Source organism: Lonchura striata, chromosome 2 (assembly GCF_050655825.1).
Source record: "Lonchura striata isolate lonStrDom1 chromosome 2, ASM5065582v1, whole genome shotgun sequence".
In the NCBI taxonomy this organism is placed as follows: Eukaryota; Metazoa; Chordata; class Aves; order Passeriformes; family Estrildidae; genus Lonchura; species Lonchura striata.
This window is the reverse complement of record NC_140704.1, coordinates 135,287,550-135,304,871: the sequence shown is the minus strand read 5'-3', so window position 1 is coordinate 135,304,871 and position 17,322 is coordinate 135,287,550. Positions and strand designations below refer to the sequence as shown.

Below are 17,322 nucleotides of genomic sequence, written 5' to 3'. Positions count from 1 at the left end.
GCTTTACATTCATGACACTTGACCTTTTGATGTATGCACCACAAAATTTAAGTTTCAAATACCACACAAGCAGGAAATCTGATCATTTCAGCAGTAGTCATCTGCAAGGTCCAATATCAAATATTAGTTCTGGGTTGCACAAAGTCATGGGCTACAAATCTTTTTCTGCAACTCATAATTAGTTGCAATTTGCTGCTCCCAAAACCACACTTCTCATGGAACATCTGGTCTCAAAAGCTTACCTTAACATTGAAAAGTACTTAATATTTGGCTGGTGGTGTGTATATATGCACATCCACATATGCACACAGATTAAGTGTAACTACAGAATGCAAGCACGTCCTCTGTGAGTGGCTACTCCAGCAAAAAAGCCTCTTAGTTCTGTAACTGCAAAAAGATATACCAGGAAACACCAAACAACAGGAAAGTGTTTTCCAACATTCTTGCTGCCTAGTATCTAGTTATTAATGTTAAATGTTAACAGCTCATCAAGCACCCTACCGAACACTTGGCTTTTTCACAAACTGGAATTTTTGTTTGCATGATCCTTAATATAAGTGAAGAACTGTTGAAATCAAAACAAGAACAAGGCTTTTAAAAAACCAATAAGCAAAATAAACTTGTAAGCCTCTCTAGAATTAAAGCATCATGCTGATTAAAAAAACCCCACAAGTTCAACATTAACATAACTAAGAACTTTTGGTTAACTAAGTTAGACATATGACAAAAATTGAGGCATTGCATATTTTAGCTTCATTGTGTCAGAAGAAAACCTTACCTGAGCCTGTGAAAACAGACTAATGTACAAAGTATTCTGAGCAACTAGAAGAAAAAAAAATATCCCTGAAGAGCCTTACATACAAGAAATCTTCCAAGTATACTCAAGCAAGCAGTATAATTTCTAAAGGTAATTAGTTAGACTCCAGGATCTTCAAAACATTCCTTCAATAATAGCAACACATTTTGAAAAATTCCCAGTACCAACTTGTGCCACATACAGCTGACTCAAGCAACCAGCACAGCTGCTTGGGAGACAGAAGCCAAAAGTACACAGGATACTATACTGTCTTGAAATCCATTTCTCCTCTAGTCATAGGAAAAATCTGACAGAACACTATTAACTTGCTTTTGTACCTGCAAGAACACAGCTACAAAAAAGAGTTTAAATATAAGCATAAAGGAAGATATTAGCCATGACAAGAAGAAAAATATTAGCCTCTCAGAAAACAAAAGGGATTCCAACTTCACATGCCAGATTTTTCAGAAGAGTTTCAAGAAAGTGGTCTACAGAAGCACTTATTCTCGTGAACCTCACAATGTAGGAAAAGCATACATAACATTTCTTACCTGAGCCCCATCCTTTAACTTCAAGATGCATTCCATTGTATTGATAGTGATGACAACGGGTTCTGATCCCAATTTCGTCCATGGCACATGAATCCGAAGTTCATGAATGTGCCCACTTAAAAAAGTAAATGGCAGTTTCAGCTCCTAAGAACAACAAAGAATGCAGAATTAACTACTGAAACCTAAAATTCCAGACACATTTGAAACTCAAAATAGTAATGTTCTATCACAAAGCAAGTTATTCTCCCTCCCATAATCAGCAGCGTGCCACAAGACTTGGCATTTGCCTTTATAACCACTTACACGATTATGTCCCAATTAGTCTGCTCAAAGGAGACATTTGGGTTACCATGATGTTGATAATAAAGGATAGCTTAAAACCACCTCTCCCTCATATGAAGCTACTTCAAAATGTTTCACTATTTAAGGTACAAGTAGAAACAAAGTGAAGGTAAATACTTAAACAGATATGCAACCAGTATTATCGTGAAGAGTACAAATTTGGAATTAAACATTGACAATGTCACAGTAAGGCAATTTCTTTTTTTAGTGTTTAAGAGTTTTAAGAACTCAGTTCTCATAAGACTGGCCCACTGTTGCCCCTTTCACATCAAACTACTCACTCAGTAAATACTGAATATTAAATTTTAGTTATTAAATTTTTCATTGGCAAAACTAGAATCCTCCACAGAAAGGTCTAATGTAGACGTCTCACTGGTTTAAAAACTTATGCAAGTCAGTCTAGAGCTTCTAACAAATGCCTGTGCACTCCATCCAACACAGATCACAACTCTGCAGGACAGCCTTAGGGAACCAGCGGCTGCTTGCAGCAATTCAGCAGGAAACAAAGTGCCAAAGTTTAGATTTAAAGTACTCAGCTAAGTAAATTGGTGTACATACAATACAAAGTGTACAAAGTGTTGCAATTCCCAGTAGCTTCAGGTGTTCTGCAAAAAATTAGCTCAACACTTAGCCAACAGAAGGGTCAGGCTAGAGAGCTGGTCTCAGCAATCAAGATTTGGAATAAGGAAAACAACTGTTTACTGTAAAATAAAGAAGCAATATTTGATATATTAGAATTTTAAGTCAGCATTCTCGATACTAAGTATTCTAATGCTCAGGCTTCAGGGACGCTTCATCTTTTCACTTTTCTAATGCATATTCTGATATTTTTTACTATCAAGTTTTAAAGTTTTAATGGAGAAAAATCAACACATCTTCACTTCAAGTTGCTCATAGCCTGGTATTTTCATCATCATCTTAGATGCTGGGAACTAAAAGTGCAGTATGTTCTCAGGTTGAGAAATAAGTGAATCTAAATCCCCTAGATAGAGGGAAGAAGTTTTGGCCAACCTACAATTACCATATAGTCCAACTGTCTGACCAATTCAGGGCTGACTAGAAGCCAAAACATGTTATTAAGGGCATTCTCCAAATGCCTCTTATACACTGACAGGTTTGGGGCATCCACCTCCTGCAGGAAGCCTGTTCCAGTGTTTGACCACCCTCTCAGTAAGGAATTGCATCCTAATGTCCAGTCTAAGCCTCCTGTGGTACAGCTCTGAACCATTCCCACACGTCCTATCCCTGCATACCAGGGGGAAGAGCTCAGCACCTCCCTCTCCATGTCCCCTCCTCAGGAAGCTGCAGAGAGCTGCGAGGTCACTCCTCAGCCTCCTTTTCTCCAAATGAAACAAGCCCAAAGTCCCTTCAAACAGGATATTGCCTCCAGCCCTTTCAGCACCTTTGTTGCCCTCCTCTGAACACGTTCTCATCCTTTACCCTCATTCTTCAGCTGTGGGGCCCAGAGCAGCACACAGAGCTCAAGGTGAGGCCACACCAAGGCTGCACAGCAGGGCAGTCACCTCTGTGACCGGCTGGTGATGCTGCATTGCATGCAGCCCAGGAAGGAGTTTGTCCTCTGGGCTGCCAGGGTGCATTGCTGGCTCCTACTGAGCCTGCTGCTGGCCAGCACACACAGGTTCTTAACTGTATTTTGGTAAAATCAGGAACACAAACCTTTGTTCAGGACTCCAGAATTATCCTGGGTGATCCTGGCAAGCCAGGGCTTAAGCACCTTTTCCCCTTGGCTCAGGTTAGGTACATGTATCTCATTCAACACAGAATTCCTGTGAATTCACAGATGTTACACAGAGAAGGTCCATGACACTCAGAAATCAAGCAGGCAAGCTGCTAGGGAATTTCAGACAAACACCTACCAGTGAATCCAGAAAGCCTCTTTTCCTGTACTGCTTGACCCTAGACCTATCCCTGCTATACGGAACTTCTATATGAATAAAATCTGGGGACAAGGGCATTTTGTATTTACTACCTGATATGTATTATAAAGTCTTAAAGTGTGCCTATACAATATTTCTGTGAAGCAAGCTAATGCAATTTTTTGCTTAAATATATTGAAATAAATACATTTATCAGTGATAAATTCACGATTAATTAACATACACCCATATATAACTGTCTAACATACTAGATGATCATAATTCCCATTTGCCTAAAATCTCCCCTTGCTCTAATACACAAGACTACTCTAAACTATTTTAAGTACATTAGAATTTTTCATGTTTCTTTCTATACAAATTCTTTTTAGATCAAGGTAGCCTTTGTCTTCCAAAGACTACTTAATCTTTCCCTTCTGCATTTGCAAAACAGCTAAAAACTAATTATGGGAATATGCACAAGCAGCAAGAAGAGATTGCTATATGTCATCTTTTTGGCACCACTGTGTCAACAGATATACTACACACAAGCTATTTACCAAGATCAGAGGTAGTTCTGTTACCTCTGGTACTACAGAGACTTCATACAAAACCTGACAAAAGTGCTTAAAACACTTTTCCAAAACACAGCATTTCAAGTATTAGTTTCAAAATTTTATAACAAATTGCTTTCTTGAAGTAGTTTTTGTACAATGTGCATATTATGCAATGTACAGACGGAAAATCTCTTAGAATTTTCAGTCTTCCAGTAACTGAATCATTCAGGATAGGAAAAAAAAATCAATATTTTATTAGATTTAATCTTCAACTAAAGATAAATATTATAAAATCAACTGGCCATTCAAAAAGTGACAAAATTATATACAAAAGCTACACTGTACCTAGAAGATTCAAGCTGAGTACAAACTAGTACTTGACTTCCACAACAGAACTGGTTTGTACAAAAGAAGAGGGACAGAGAGAAGGACAGACCCAAAGAGTTATTACAATGACATTCAGCTTAGTTTAATGAGAGCATATTCTCTTCACATTTGGTAAATTTTCTGTCAATAACTGTATTTCATCTGATTTCAAGAGGTATTGGTTCCAATTTCGTCAAAGAAATAAATTAAAATATTCTACAAGACAAACAGCAATTTATGCTTTGTTCCTATCTGTTCTTTGGGATTCTGTTGGGTGGGCTCAGAACAGCACAACATGACATGGGAACACTAACATCAGCCAAAGTGCACGGAGCAGGAAGCACACGCTTGTTCCCAAATCTGTTATAAAGTGCTTTGTCCAGGTAGTTTGGCACCTGTGCTAACACTCCCAAAAAACATGGATAACTCCCCAGAAGATGGAATTCTCAGAAAATGTTTAAGGCCCTAGACAAATACATCCAGCATAGGTGGATTTGTATCCAAGACCCCAAAGCATGAAATTAAAGCTGTGCTCATGTCAGATAAGGAGCAGGGAACCAGGCTGGAGATTGCAATCCAGGACAGAACAGTGTTACAACAGCAGAGTTGTTAAGGGGACTAACTTTGAGTATCATGAATCCATCCAGGGAAGAATCCAACTAAAATGATATATTCTGGTAATTTTCAGAGACCAGCTTTTCAAAGGAGCTCCTGACAGCTGCAAAAGCTTGGATACTTTGCATTACCACATAGTGCTTACTCAAAGAGTTTTGCTGAGCAGAAATAAACAGCATCCCCTCCACAAAAGGAAAAAAAAAAAAAAGAGGAAGACACTCTAAATACCCACTGGACCCACTCTCATCTGTGGATCCAGACAAGTTCCAAAGAACAATAAGAGCCAAATGAAGATAACTACATCTTATGAACACCCAGCCAAATAATGCAAAAACAATGAGTCTGAGTTAAATTTTGCATCCATTGCATATTCATATTCCCATTCAAATGACCATGGGTACATATGTCTGTATTTGCCACAAGAGCCAGAATATTATCAGGTTGAGCTGGATATTTAGGAGCCCAGGTCACAGGCAAAGAAGCAAGGATCACCTAAAAGCAAACTGCAACTACTGGAAAGGGAAACCATCAATGACAGCAGCAAAATTCTTACAATGTCAGGTAAGGCAGCATGTTTGATATATCCATGCCAAGTCACCGTTTGCTTTTAGGACAAACTTCATCTCCGCACAGCAGAGCACTGAAACAGCTTACCCAGGGAGAAGCTTCTCACAAGACAGAGTTCAAGACCCAGCTGAAGAAAAACAAATAATGTCTGACATAATGCTGGCAACAGCCCTGCTCAAAACAGGTTGGACTAGATGACCTCCAGAGCTCCTTTCTGATCAACTCTTCTTTGTACATATACATTTAAAAAGGCTCATGGGGGAACACATCCTGCAGAAAATCAGCTGTATGGAGAGATGTACCCAGTAATAGACTTGAGATAAAACACAAAGGCTACGAAACACTTGAAGGAAGACAATTAAGGCTCTTTAAAAGGCGCAGAAAACAGAACAACATCTCTTGTAAGATTGTCTCTTCTTCCAGAACAGGATCAGAGATTCTTAATTAGCCATATGTATATTTTTCACATTTTAAAAGGTGTTCCCAACAGAGACACACAGTCACCCCAGCCTATTCCAATGCCTCATAATCCAACACATAAATGAGATTTCCATTTATGTCTAACCTAAGTCTCCCAACATGCAATTTATTCAATTGCTTCTTGTCAGATCCAAAAAATTCTTGCCCTATATTGTCTCACCTTTTTTTAGTCAACATTAAAAACACATTCCCTGTATATTTTATTCTTCTTTCACAGGATGTATTTACTAAAATTCCCATTCTTTGCTGCATTTCTCTCAGCTCCTTCACTTGATTGGACTACATCTGGCCACAGAACTCCAGCTAATCCTTGCTACTCCATGCACAACAGAAAGCAGCTTTATCAGTGTCACACACTCAAGTTGTCAACTCAGATAAGCATGAAAGGAAACCATTCCTGTGCTAAGGCTTTGCCACTGCATATTGACAGCAGGCTCCAAATTCTGTATCTAGTGTTTTACTTGGTCAAGCTTGCTGTTTTAAGGCTAAATTTTACTGTGTCTTTGATTTAATCCACAGAAAACAGATTATCAAATCTATTACTTAAGTTTAGATACAACTGGAACAATGAAATCTGAAGTTGGAAAACAATACAAAGCACAAATGGGTTTAGTATGCATAATTAAAAAGAGATCCCACTTTACTTGGCGACCTTTCAACTTAGTTACTATATGTAATTTGTAAATATGACTGGAAAAGCAATTCAATTGATGTTCCTACCATAAAACAATAGTTACTGAAAGAAGAAACATGTCCACAAAAAAGCCTCTCTTCACACTCCATAACTTACAGAATGTGTAAAGAATTACCATTCACTGCTAAACAAATGGCATGAAATTAAAGCAAGAATAACTAAGTTCAGCGGGAGAAAAATACTTGCATAAGAAGAAAACCAGCAAGCACTAAGTTATTACTTAGCTGTGCAGGCCAATTTAAAATAATTCAGACAACTTCTTTCAAATCAAAGGCACAGACTGTAACTGCTATAAACATAACATACCTGTTCAAGTACATCCAACTTTAATTCAAGTTTACTGAGCACAACATCTCCTCCCCAGAGTGACAACTGCAGATCTGAAGGCTTCAAGTTCTTTATGTAGCGATTCACATAACTCATCAAAATAGGAGTTACATAGGACTCCAGCATTCTGGAAGATCTCTGTATTACAGGTCAAGCACTAAGAAAAGGCAAAGAAATTGAGATGTCAGTTATAAATCTCCAGTCTAATTTTCAATAATGCAACACTTCCATTTTTTGAATGCACAAAAATAATTCTAAACATCATGTTATAGTCAGAGGTTCATATAGTTACACACAAAGATAAAATGTACAGAAAGATGCAAGCACATCTATTTACATCTACAGATTTTCAGGTCACATACAATATATGTGTATATTCACACACACATATCTGTGTGTGTATATATACATATATATATATATGTATGTATATATCAGAACTAGTAACTGGCTTATCCAAAAGAAAAGCCAACCAAACAAACGAAGAAATAGAAAAAGTGAACGAGCAGTCCACCATGCCTTCACACAGCATTTAAGTGACAGGACAACTCTTTTGGAGTCACCAAAAGGATAAATTTGGATAACATCAAAAAAGGGTAACTCCTAACTGAAAAGAGTTCACACTAAAATAACGCCTTAGATGCACTTCACGGTCTCAGTACCGCGTACAAAGCAACCCTGCCAGTTTAGTGCCAGCCTGAACTCCAAGAAACCAACATCCTTCAGAAGCGAAATGAGGTTACGTTAAGGCCTGCCATCACTCCCATCCCTCTCCACATCCTTTCCCAAACCCCCGCCGTCCCGAGGAGACCCCTCCCCGTCCCGTCACCGCCGCGGCTTCACCCGGATACCTTCACAAACCCGGGAACCCCGCGCCCGTACCTTCGGGACACATCCTCGCACGTCCCTCCCGCGGGCCCACGCCCCCTCAGGGCCCCTTTACCTGGCCCCGCAGAGCGCCCCGAGGCTCCGCGCCCTCCCCGGGCCGGCCGGGCCGCGGGAGCGCCGCACGCAGCGCCTCCGGCAGCGCCGCCCGCCCGGCTCCGCCGCTCGGGCGCTTCCGGGTTCTCCCGAGCATGCGCGCTCCTGCGCCGGGCCGCGGCCGGAAGCGCTTGGCGCGAGCGCGGGGCGGGGCCGGGCGGCGGCGCTGAGGGCACGGCCGCGTGAGGCGGCGGGAGCGCGCGGCCGTGTGACAGCGACAGTGACGCGGGGCGAGCCGGGATGGAATGGCGTCCGAGGTCATCGAGCCCAGCCTGTGAACGAACCGCACCATGTCAACTATACCATGGCATTGAGTGCCACGTGCAGTCTTTACCTAAATACCCCCAGGGACGGTGACTCCACCGCCTCCCTGAGGTGTCTAATCACCCACCCTTCACGTGAAGAAATTCCTCCTAACGTCCAGCCTGAACATTCTCTGACACAGCTTGATTTTCTATCCTCACGTTGTCTCCATTTTTCCCTTGGATAAAGCGCCAATTCCCATCTGGCTACAGGCTCCTTTCAGGCAGTTGTAGGGAGTGATGAGGTCACCCCTGAGTCTCCTTTTCTTCAGGCTGAACACCCCCGGCTCCTCATGGGACTTGTCCTCCAGACCCTTCACCAGCTCCATTGCTCTTTTCTGGACTCTCTCCAATGTCCTTCCCGAACTGAGGGGCTCGGAACTGCACACAGCACTCGACACAGTGTCCTCCCAGGGCGGAGTGGCCCGGCCGCCCCTCAGCTGTGTGTGAGCCCCCGCCGTGGGGAGCTCGGGCATGGCGGCTCCGTCCCGGAGCCCTGAGCCCCTGAGGGGTGCCACTGCCTCAGCCAGCCCCAGCCGAAGGTTTGCTTCATGTTGTTATAATTGACAAATGGCCGTGTGGGGCAACCCCCAGTGGTGGCAAACACTTGCTCCCACTCTGCTTAATAAAAGTGAGCATTTTCTGGCTTGGTTTAGAGCAAGGTTCTACTTAGGTTCTCAATTTTACCATTTCAGATGTGAGAGGAGTTCCTGCCACCAGGAATACCCTTGATGTTCTGCATGCCCAGAGTGCTTCTCCCTTCTCTAGATCATAAAGAAAATCCATCTTCAGCAGGATTGAATCCTTTTGGGGCTGGAAAAGTGAGTTAATAGAATGCAGGCTGACATGTTGGCATATGGGTGATTTGGAAATGAGCTGAACTTCTTTTTGTCAGGGAAAAGTGCAGTAAGCAGTGCCTGTGGGCATGGCTTTGATGTAGATAATTAATAACCTTTTACAAAGGCCTCTGATTTGAGTTTTGAAAGAAAGCCTGGGATATGCCTCCTGAGCTACATATTCCTCCTGGAAATTTGAAATCCCATTAATTTAATCTGCAGTGTAGTTACATGGCTGAAAAGACAACACTATACAGCATCTGCTCAGGTAGGAGCCTACCCCTGTAGCAGTACATGTATTGAAATCTGTTTGAGCTAATCAAGGTCTGGAGGCTCCAAATCCTGCTGGATTACCTGTCTGACCTGCCTCTGCTATACACATGCTGAGCTAACCATGAATCAAACCTTGTTTTGCATACACCGTTGCCTCACTTGCTGTGCCATCTTCACTCATGAATCACAGCTTGTAAGACAGTATTTCACCTCACTAGGTCAAAGCAGCTTGGATTGCTTTGCTTCTTAAAGTGGTCACTACTCCCACAGCTCATACTTGAACATGTATGTTCAACCATTCTTCAGTACCTGTGGCATGTTAACCTGTGGCTGAGATGGTAGCAGGCAGGTGAGGGAAAATTTTAACAGCATCAGTGGTCTTTAATTCAGTTGTGCATCTAGCTAAACAATTTCTCTAGGACTAACATTCTTGAAGAATTCCTTTGCAGAGCTGCTATACCGTTCTGTCCCTCTGCTATAGGAGTAGGAGTGGTGAATTTTACTGGTAACCCTTTTCAGGAGTGTGCACTGCAAGCCAGCTCAGAGAAATAATCAATGCTAATGGAAACAATCTCATTTATACCATATCCCCCCAACAGAGTTGCATTGACACAACAGAGGGATGTGGCAACAGGTAAGTGTAATGTTGAAGCACACCCTAAGCCTGCATCAAAAGCCCTTATTTCAACAGAAAAACATTTTTCTGTTTCTTTGTCCATTATGTTATTACTTTCGAATGACATATCCAATCAGTGCTGGAATGTTTCCTGAAAGTTCAGAATTGAAGAACAATGCCCTATTTCAGTGAAAAATCAGTAAATGAGAAGAGTAAGGGAAAAACATAGTGCTCCTGGCAGATGCCTGGCAGACCTAGCAGCTGAGAACAACTCTGTAATTTTCCTGGCAGTTATTAGCATTTCATTATAACTACCTTCATCTCCGTTCTAGTTCAAGTATGTTGACACCCTGAATAATTTATTTCCTACAGTAGGGAAAAAAATAAGAAAAAATTGGAAGGGATCACACAGGAATAAATCTTTGAAGGAAAGAAGATAAATGGGTGGCATGAAACAAGAGTAGCTGGAGAGGGTTATAAAGGTCCCTGATGTACAGAGGGATGTGAGCTGAGTATATGGGGGATTTGCAGGTAGTAGGCAGGGGATGTGCAGTAATGAACTTGGGCATACTACAGCAACGAGGGCAAGTCTGCTGGAAATGTCAGCTCCTTGAGCTAGTCCAATTTATTCAGTATTTCAACACTTCAGTGAAACATGCAGGATAGGTATAATTAAAATTGCAAATCTAGTGGCATGGGAATCTTGTTCAATCATATAACTTGAGCAATTGTGAATCCCTGAAAAGCTAACAAAAGTAGCTACAGTTTACCTGGAGACTGAAAAAGTGTACGCGTAACAGTGTCACTTTTGGCTGGACATTAAAAAAATAGCACTTCAAGGAGGTCCTCAGGAAACATATCTACATGCAGAGTACATTTTTTCTTTATAAAAGAGTCTATCAATGTGTTTCTGGCTTCAGTGTTGTTGTTGCTATAGGCTATTTCCTGTGTTCTGCAACAGAAGTGGGAAATTAAAAAATGGAAGGGAAAAGTGGAGTTCATTAAAAAATGAAGAAAATCCAGAAAACCTAGAGGATAAATAAGTGGCTGTTAGAGAGCTACTCGATCACAGAATGGTTGGGGTTAGAAGGCACCTCTGGAGATCACCCAGTCCAACCCTTCTGCAAAGGCAGGTTCACCTAGAGCAGGCTGCAAGGGGTTGCATCAAAGACAGTTTGTATCTCCAGAGAAAGAAATTTTCTATCTCCACAACCTCTGCAGTCTGTTCCCTAGATTCTATGTCAACCTCAGAGTGAAGTCCTTCCTCATGTTCTGTTGGAACTTCCTGTGCATCATTTTCCACCTGTTGCCCTCATCCTACTGCCTGGCACCACTGGCAAGTGCCTGGCTTCATCCTCTTGACACACTTCCTTCAGGTACTGATAGACATTGATAAGATCCCTTCTCAGTCTTTCATTCTCCAGGCTAAACAGCCCCAGCTCTCTCAGCCTTTCCTCATCAGTGAGTTGCTCCAGACCCCAATTAAATTCATAGCACTCCACTGGACCCTCTTCAGTAGTTCCTTGTTTTCCTTCAGCTGGAGACCTCAGAACTGAACACAGCATTCCAGGCATGGCATCAACCAGGGCAAACTACCTGAGGCTGCAGTCAAAGGGAAAACCAAGGAAAATAGACATTAAATAGATCTTTAAATGTTTGGCCTGGGCAGTTTGCAGTACATAAAACAATATGAGGTTATTGTCAAGAAGGGTTGAGAGACAACCTGTGTGGATCTTCTTTTTTGCCTGGAAAAAGGTTTTTAGTCCTCCAACCTCCTTCACTATGTCCCTCAGCTAACACTGGATACTTTAACCAGGTTACTGAGCAGTCTGCTGTCAATGTCTGTTCTGCTCCAGAGCCTCCAAGTACAGCAGCATGGATATGGGCAACTGGTCCCAGAAGCTTTCAGTCTATTCATGTGGCAGAAGACTGCTGGTTTATGATTCTTTAGAGCCTACTGAAGTGTTCTGTAGACAGCATGAGACTGACAGTGTGAAGGAGTTCATAACCATAAATTAAAAATACTGAGATATTTCAGAAGCACCTCTGAGGAAAATAAAAATTACATAGCCTTCTTTCTCCCCTCCTGTTCTAGGTGCTAAAACATGGACTAGTTGATTTGGAACATTTCTTGTTTGTTCTTTTTTTCTGTTTTTACTATAAATTATATTTCTAGTAAATTATGTAATATATTATAGATAGATGTAAAATATGTTTATACATGTGTTAATATTGTAATATATAGGAATAATGTATTATAAACATAGTAAGATTTTACCTTTTTTACTGGAAATTTCCTGAGCTCAAACTAAATTGACTAAAAATATATATCTTCTAATATTTTTCAAACATTAAAAAACTACCGCAACAAAAGCAAACAATATAAATCAATCTGTTTTACTATTAGAAGTAAATAGGTTATTAGTGATGTCATGTTACCTAATTATTAAATCATATATAGCAATCAGAAACTGGTAAACAAAAATTGCCATGCCACTTTTATTATTACTATAATAGTGCCCATGTTACTATGGGGTTGTTTTCAAGTTCACCAAAATGCACATGGATTTGAAATTTGGAAACATTAAAAGCAGGGTTTTTTTAGAAATTGCACATATGCTTTCACTGTAATCTCAACTTTTGATATATTCAAAATTTTAAGGTGCAAAGAATTGTCCCTAATAAGTTTTATTTGTTCTTCTATTCCCTAAATTTTGCCTGAAAATCATAGTGAAAGAGCTCTCAGCTGTAGTCTTGAAGCAATATTTTTTTTCAGGTGAAGGAAAGTTGATTTGATTGTGGCACCTTTAAAATGGAAAATTAGTATTCAAAAAAGATCAAAATAAATGTATTATTTATAACTATTATAATGAGCAAGGATCTGTTGGAACTGTTGCATTCACTCTAAGTAAAACAGGAAAAGTATTAATTTAGTGATCAAAGGTCATGAAGTTCTGGAAGCTTTTGATATATAATTCCAGCTCATTGCTGCCTCATCTGGCTTTTTAGGAAAATGCTTTCCCCAGCTCTTCTAATCCTTGCAGCAGTCTGGGGACAGAATGCTCCGGGCAGTAGGGAGCAGGACACATTATGCAGATTCGGGTGCTAGCCCAGCTCAACCTTCACCAGTCTCGCCTGATGTCTCCTCTGTGGGTGAGTGTTCACTCTGCGTCAACGGGGTGAATGTCTGTCTAATCTCCTCAGGGGTGAGCAATGGACTAACAGCCCACTTGGTCTGGTCCAGACAGTGATGGTGCATTCAAATATAAAGATTTTGTTCCAGTAACTGGTGTTTTAAAATGTAGCCTACATGCATAAAGTTTTTGTACATAAATTTGGTTTCTTTGGGAATTATTAATCCTCAAATAAAGAGGCAGTATTACATCTCCAGAATTAATTGTCCTGAATTTTATTCACACACTAGAATGAATGAAAGACAAGATAAAAAACCTGAATTGAACAGGCTGGAAATGTACAGTTTAGTCTTCTAGGAGTATAATTTTCAGGTACATAACAAGAGGCAGTCATGGCTGTCTAACCAGGTAAGTTAAAACTGCAAACTGTTTTTCAAGTTTTTGTTGAATTGATAACAAAAGAAACCAGTTATTCACCTTGCAGTAGTGAAATTTTATGGTATATAATGATATTTGACCTGTTCTGATATGCTTGAAAGGCTTATGTGTCCTTTGGGTAGGAAGTGGTGTCTTTGACTTCTACACCTAATTATTAAATACATCCCAAGAAGTCAGCCAAGAAGATGTTATTTCTGATTCCAGTACATGAAATATATGTTTGACAATTTAAAACTGTATACGTAGAGAAACATGTAACTTATTACCACCTCTGAGTATGAGCAGATTTATGCACCAAAAGTTTCATACAGGTTTTGCTAGACTGTTCCTATACTATTCATGCAAAGTGTGTATTTCTAATGACAACTTCTAGCGTACAGTCTTTTAAAATAGTCCTGCTTTTCAGGAGTTAAATAATCACTTTTCTCCAGTATTTACATATTTACATGTACAAAAAATTGCAAGTCTATGATTTTATATGTACTTGTACCTATAAATGATTTTCAGTAAATATGAAATGCATAAACATGCTATCAATATATTTCAATTGAATATTTATACATAAACTGCTATTGTAATTTTTCCTCAATAAAGAATTTTGGATGTTATCAGAAGTTTAACAGTAGCCAACAGCTTCTTTCTGTGTCATTTGTTGGTTCTTTAGTGAATGAAGATAACAATGGCAAAGTTCAGGAACCTTTTTGATGTAACTATGCTAAAATCCAGTTTATTTTGTTGGCAAAGTGAATTTTTCAGTGAAACTCTAACATTTTGTGATGCCCTTTCTTTGGCTTGTCCTGCAGCTGTGCCAGGAACATTCCTGCACAAGCTGAAGTTTGTTCTAAAATTTCTTCATCATGTGAACAAAGATGATCTTAAATTTGATTTACATGTTGTAGAGCTGATATTAATGAATATCAGGCATGTTGGACAGCAACAAGAGCTGCAAAGCCAAGAAAATGTGTCAGCTCTGCAAAGTCACCCTTGGAACCTGAATGGCAGACACAGCTCCATGTGAATAAAATCTTTAATATTTCAGGACTGATCTCCTGAGTTTCTTAGACTTTATAGATAGTAGACATGGGTCCTAATATTGAAATCAGCTTGTGAAAGGTACAAAGGACTAAAGAGAAAATATGGAAAGCAGGTAATTGAGATACATGGATCTTTTATAAGACAGAGGCTTTTTATCATTTCCAAAACTTTTAGTAATTTCTCAGCTCTTTGTCCTAGCATATAACTTGCAGGCCTTAGATAGGCTAATTTTTTCCCCTCTGAGAACTTATAGATGTTAGCATTCAATTGTCTGATTTTCTGATGTATTTTGTCAGGAAATTAAGTAGCTGTTTCACACCTCTCCAAAAATCAATAGTTATAAATGCTCTTCTGATAGAATGACTGCTCAGAATTGCCTCTGCCCCTGAAAAACAACGTGTAGAGTCTATTCATCACAGCAATTTTGAGACATTTTTGGTTTGGTTGCAAATGTTGAGACTCTTTGGATTTATTTTTGCTTTTAAGTGAGTGCTCCTTGCTGTTTTAGCAGCCATTATCAATTGCTTTCTCTACATCCTTTTTCTTTTCATTCATATAATTTCCTGCCCACATTTTAGATTCAGTGGTGCTAACAACAGTAACTTAAGTATGAATTGTAAATTGCAGAAAGTTTCCCTTCAATCTTAAAGTCACTGAGTAGGCAGGATTGCATATCTTGCATTTCATTCCAAGGATGTACTTTTTTTTTGTCATGCCATTTTTTCTGAAACACACAATCAATTGGTATTGATTTCTGGTGTGCTGTATCCCACATGCGTTGAGGTGATGCAAAAAACTTCATGCTATTCTTCTTGTTATGCGTTTTATATCATCCATTCATAATGCACAGAACAGTTCCTTTCAGATTAATATTCATTTATCCAAAAGTGATGGACATGGTGTTCTTTATGCCATTTCAATTACATGATATATATCTATTATTTTTTCCATATAGTCTAAAACCTGGAAGGATGGAATGAGTGTTGATTACCACAGGTTATTAATGGTAGCCAAAATTCAAAATACTGTTTTATAAAGTGTGCAAAGCATGATTCCAGTGAGAGATTATTGCAATATTGTATAAGATAATGCAAAAATTTTTATTAGTGATGGCTCTTACTCTTCTCTGAATCTTGCTTGATACTGAAAATTTTTAAGGTCTATGTGAGAAACAAAGTAAATACAACAAACACGGTTTTATCAGTAGTTTACATTTGTTACACGGGCTGCAAAAATAAAGCTTACTTACATCTGGACACTGCATTTCTGATAGTTTATTCAAGATTTCTATAGATATCTCATGCCTAAGAACAAATATCAGCAAGTCTATAAGATGGAAAGAAGTTCCCAAAATTAAAATTTAGATTTTATTTGGAAAACTGACACTACATGAATCACCTGCTTTGCAGAAATGAGTCTTCCTCTTCCATCCAGATGTTTTGTCGTAACATTAATTGTGTTTTCAAACAAACACATGACATTTCTAGAAATGCAAATTAGGCCTAACAAATTAGTGTTCTAAGATATTCTCTTAGCAACACAGCACAGCTGCTGATTTTAATTCTGATCACAAATCACATAGAAAAACTGAGGCTATTTTCTCTTCATTTTTTTTTTTATAGTTCACACAGTTTTCCAACAAGAAACAAAAGTGTGTGAAAAGGGAGAAATAGTGGTGTTTCATAGGAGAGTGTATTTGCTTATTTCAGACACATAAATTTGATACTGAAAAATGAATACTTCTTTTAGGGAAGCTGGAAAAAATTCTCAAGGCAACTCAAACTTTCCTAAATGGCAAACTTCTGAAAGTGTGACAGCTGCTATTAATTAACAATTCCAAGTTCATGTTCTCATCAGCTCATGTCTTAAGGTACAACAGCATCCTTTCTAAAGTACTTGACAATTTCAAATCCATACCATTTCTCTACAAAGTACCAACCTCCCCTTTGCATCTCTCCATTAAGTTGTTTTTCACAATAGAGATGAAGGGTTTAACTTTCAATGCTTTGTACTTCTTTCAAGCACATTACCCTTATTCTCCCTCCTTTACCCTTGCAGATATGTAGGCCCTTCTGCGCTGGCAGAGATGCAAATAGCCATCCCAAGTTTTTTACCCTGCACATATTATCACCTAAGCAGTCATTCATACATGGAGACAATATGTTTTATACACCTCTAAAGCCCCTCCTATATTTTGTCATCTCTTTTCCATAACATTCACTGTCACCAGGATGTCTATCAGTATGACAACAGCTAGGAGCAAGGGAACTGATAGCCTCCCTGTCAGATGGATCACTGTCATATGATTATGTCCTTGGGCTCCCCATCCATCAATCATATCTCCATGTTGTTACCTTAGGATGTAATTAGGTGCAACAATTTTTCATTTAACAAAGCTGAAGTACAAACACATGCCAACAGCAACATCCAGGGAAAGCATAAAGCCAAGTGACACCTTTATGTTATGTATTTTTCAGGGAAGGATCATCTCTCCGTTCTGGGTTTGTGTAGTGTCTTGTAAAACATTACTTCTATTCC

At 39.5% G+C, this 17,322-nt stretch overlaps 1 protein-coding gene across 8 annotated transcripts in view; it reads right to left on the bottom strand.

Annotated features, from left to right (window-relative positions):
- VPS13B (vacuolar protein sorting 13 homolog B) overlaps positions 1-8,249 on the bottom strand; it is a 434,872-nt gene extending 426,623 nt beyond the window's left edge. For 7 of the 8 annotated variants that reach the window (XM_085573894.1, XM_021529419.3, XM_085573893.1 and 4 more), the window contains exons 1-3: positions 8,052-8,201; positions 7,149-7,326; positions 1,348-1,491 (exon numbers count right to left, since the gene is read on the bottom strand). In XM_085573894.1, the coding sequence (XP_085430020.1) occupies positions 1,348-1,491; positions 7,149-7,295 (291 nt within the window). In that variant the 5' untranslated portion in view covers positions 7,296-7,326; positions 8,052-8,201. Of the gene's footprint in view, positions 1-1,347; positions 1,492-7,148; positions 7,327-8,051 lie in introns of all 8 variants that reach the window. The other variant, XM_021529420.3, reaches the window with a different exon arrangement.
- Positions 8,250-17,322: the final 9,073 nt, after the last annotated feature.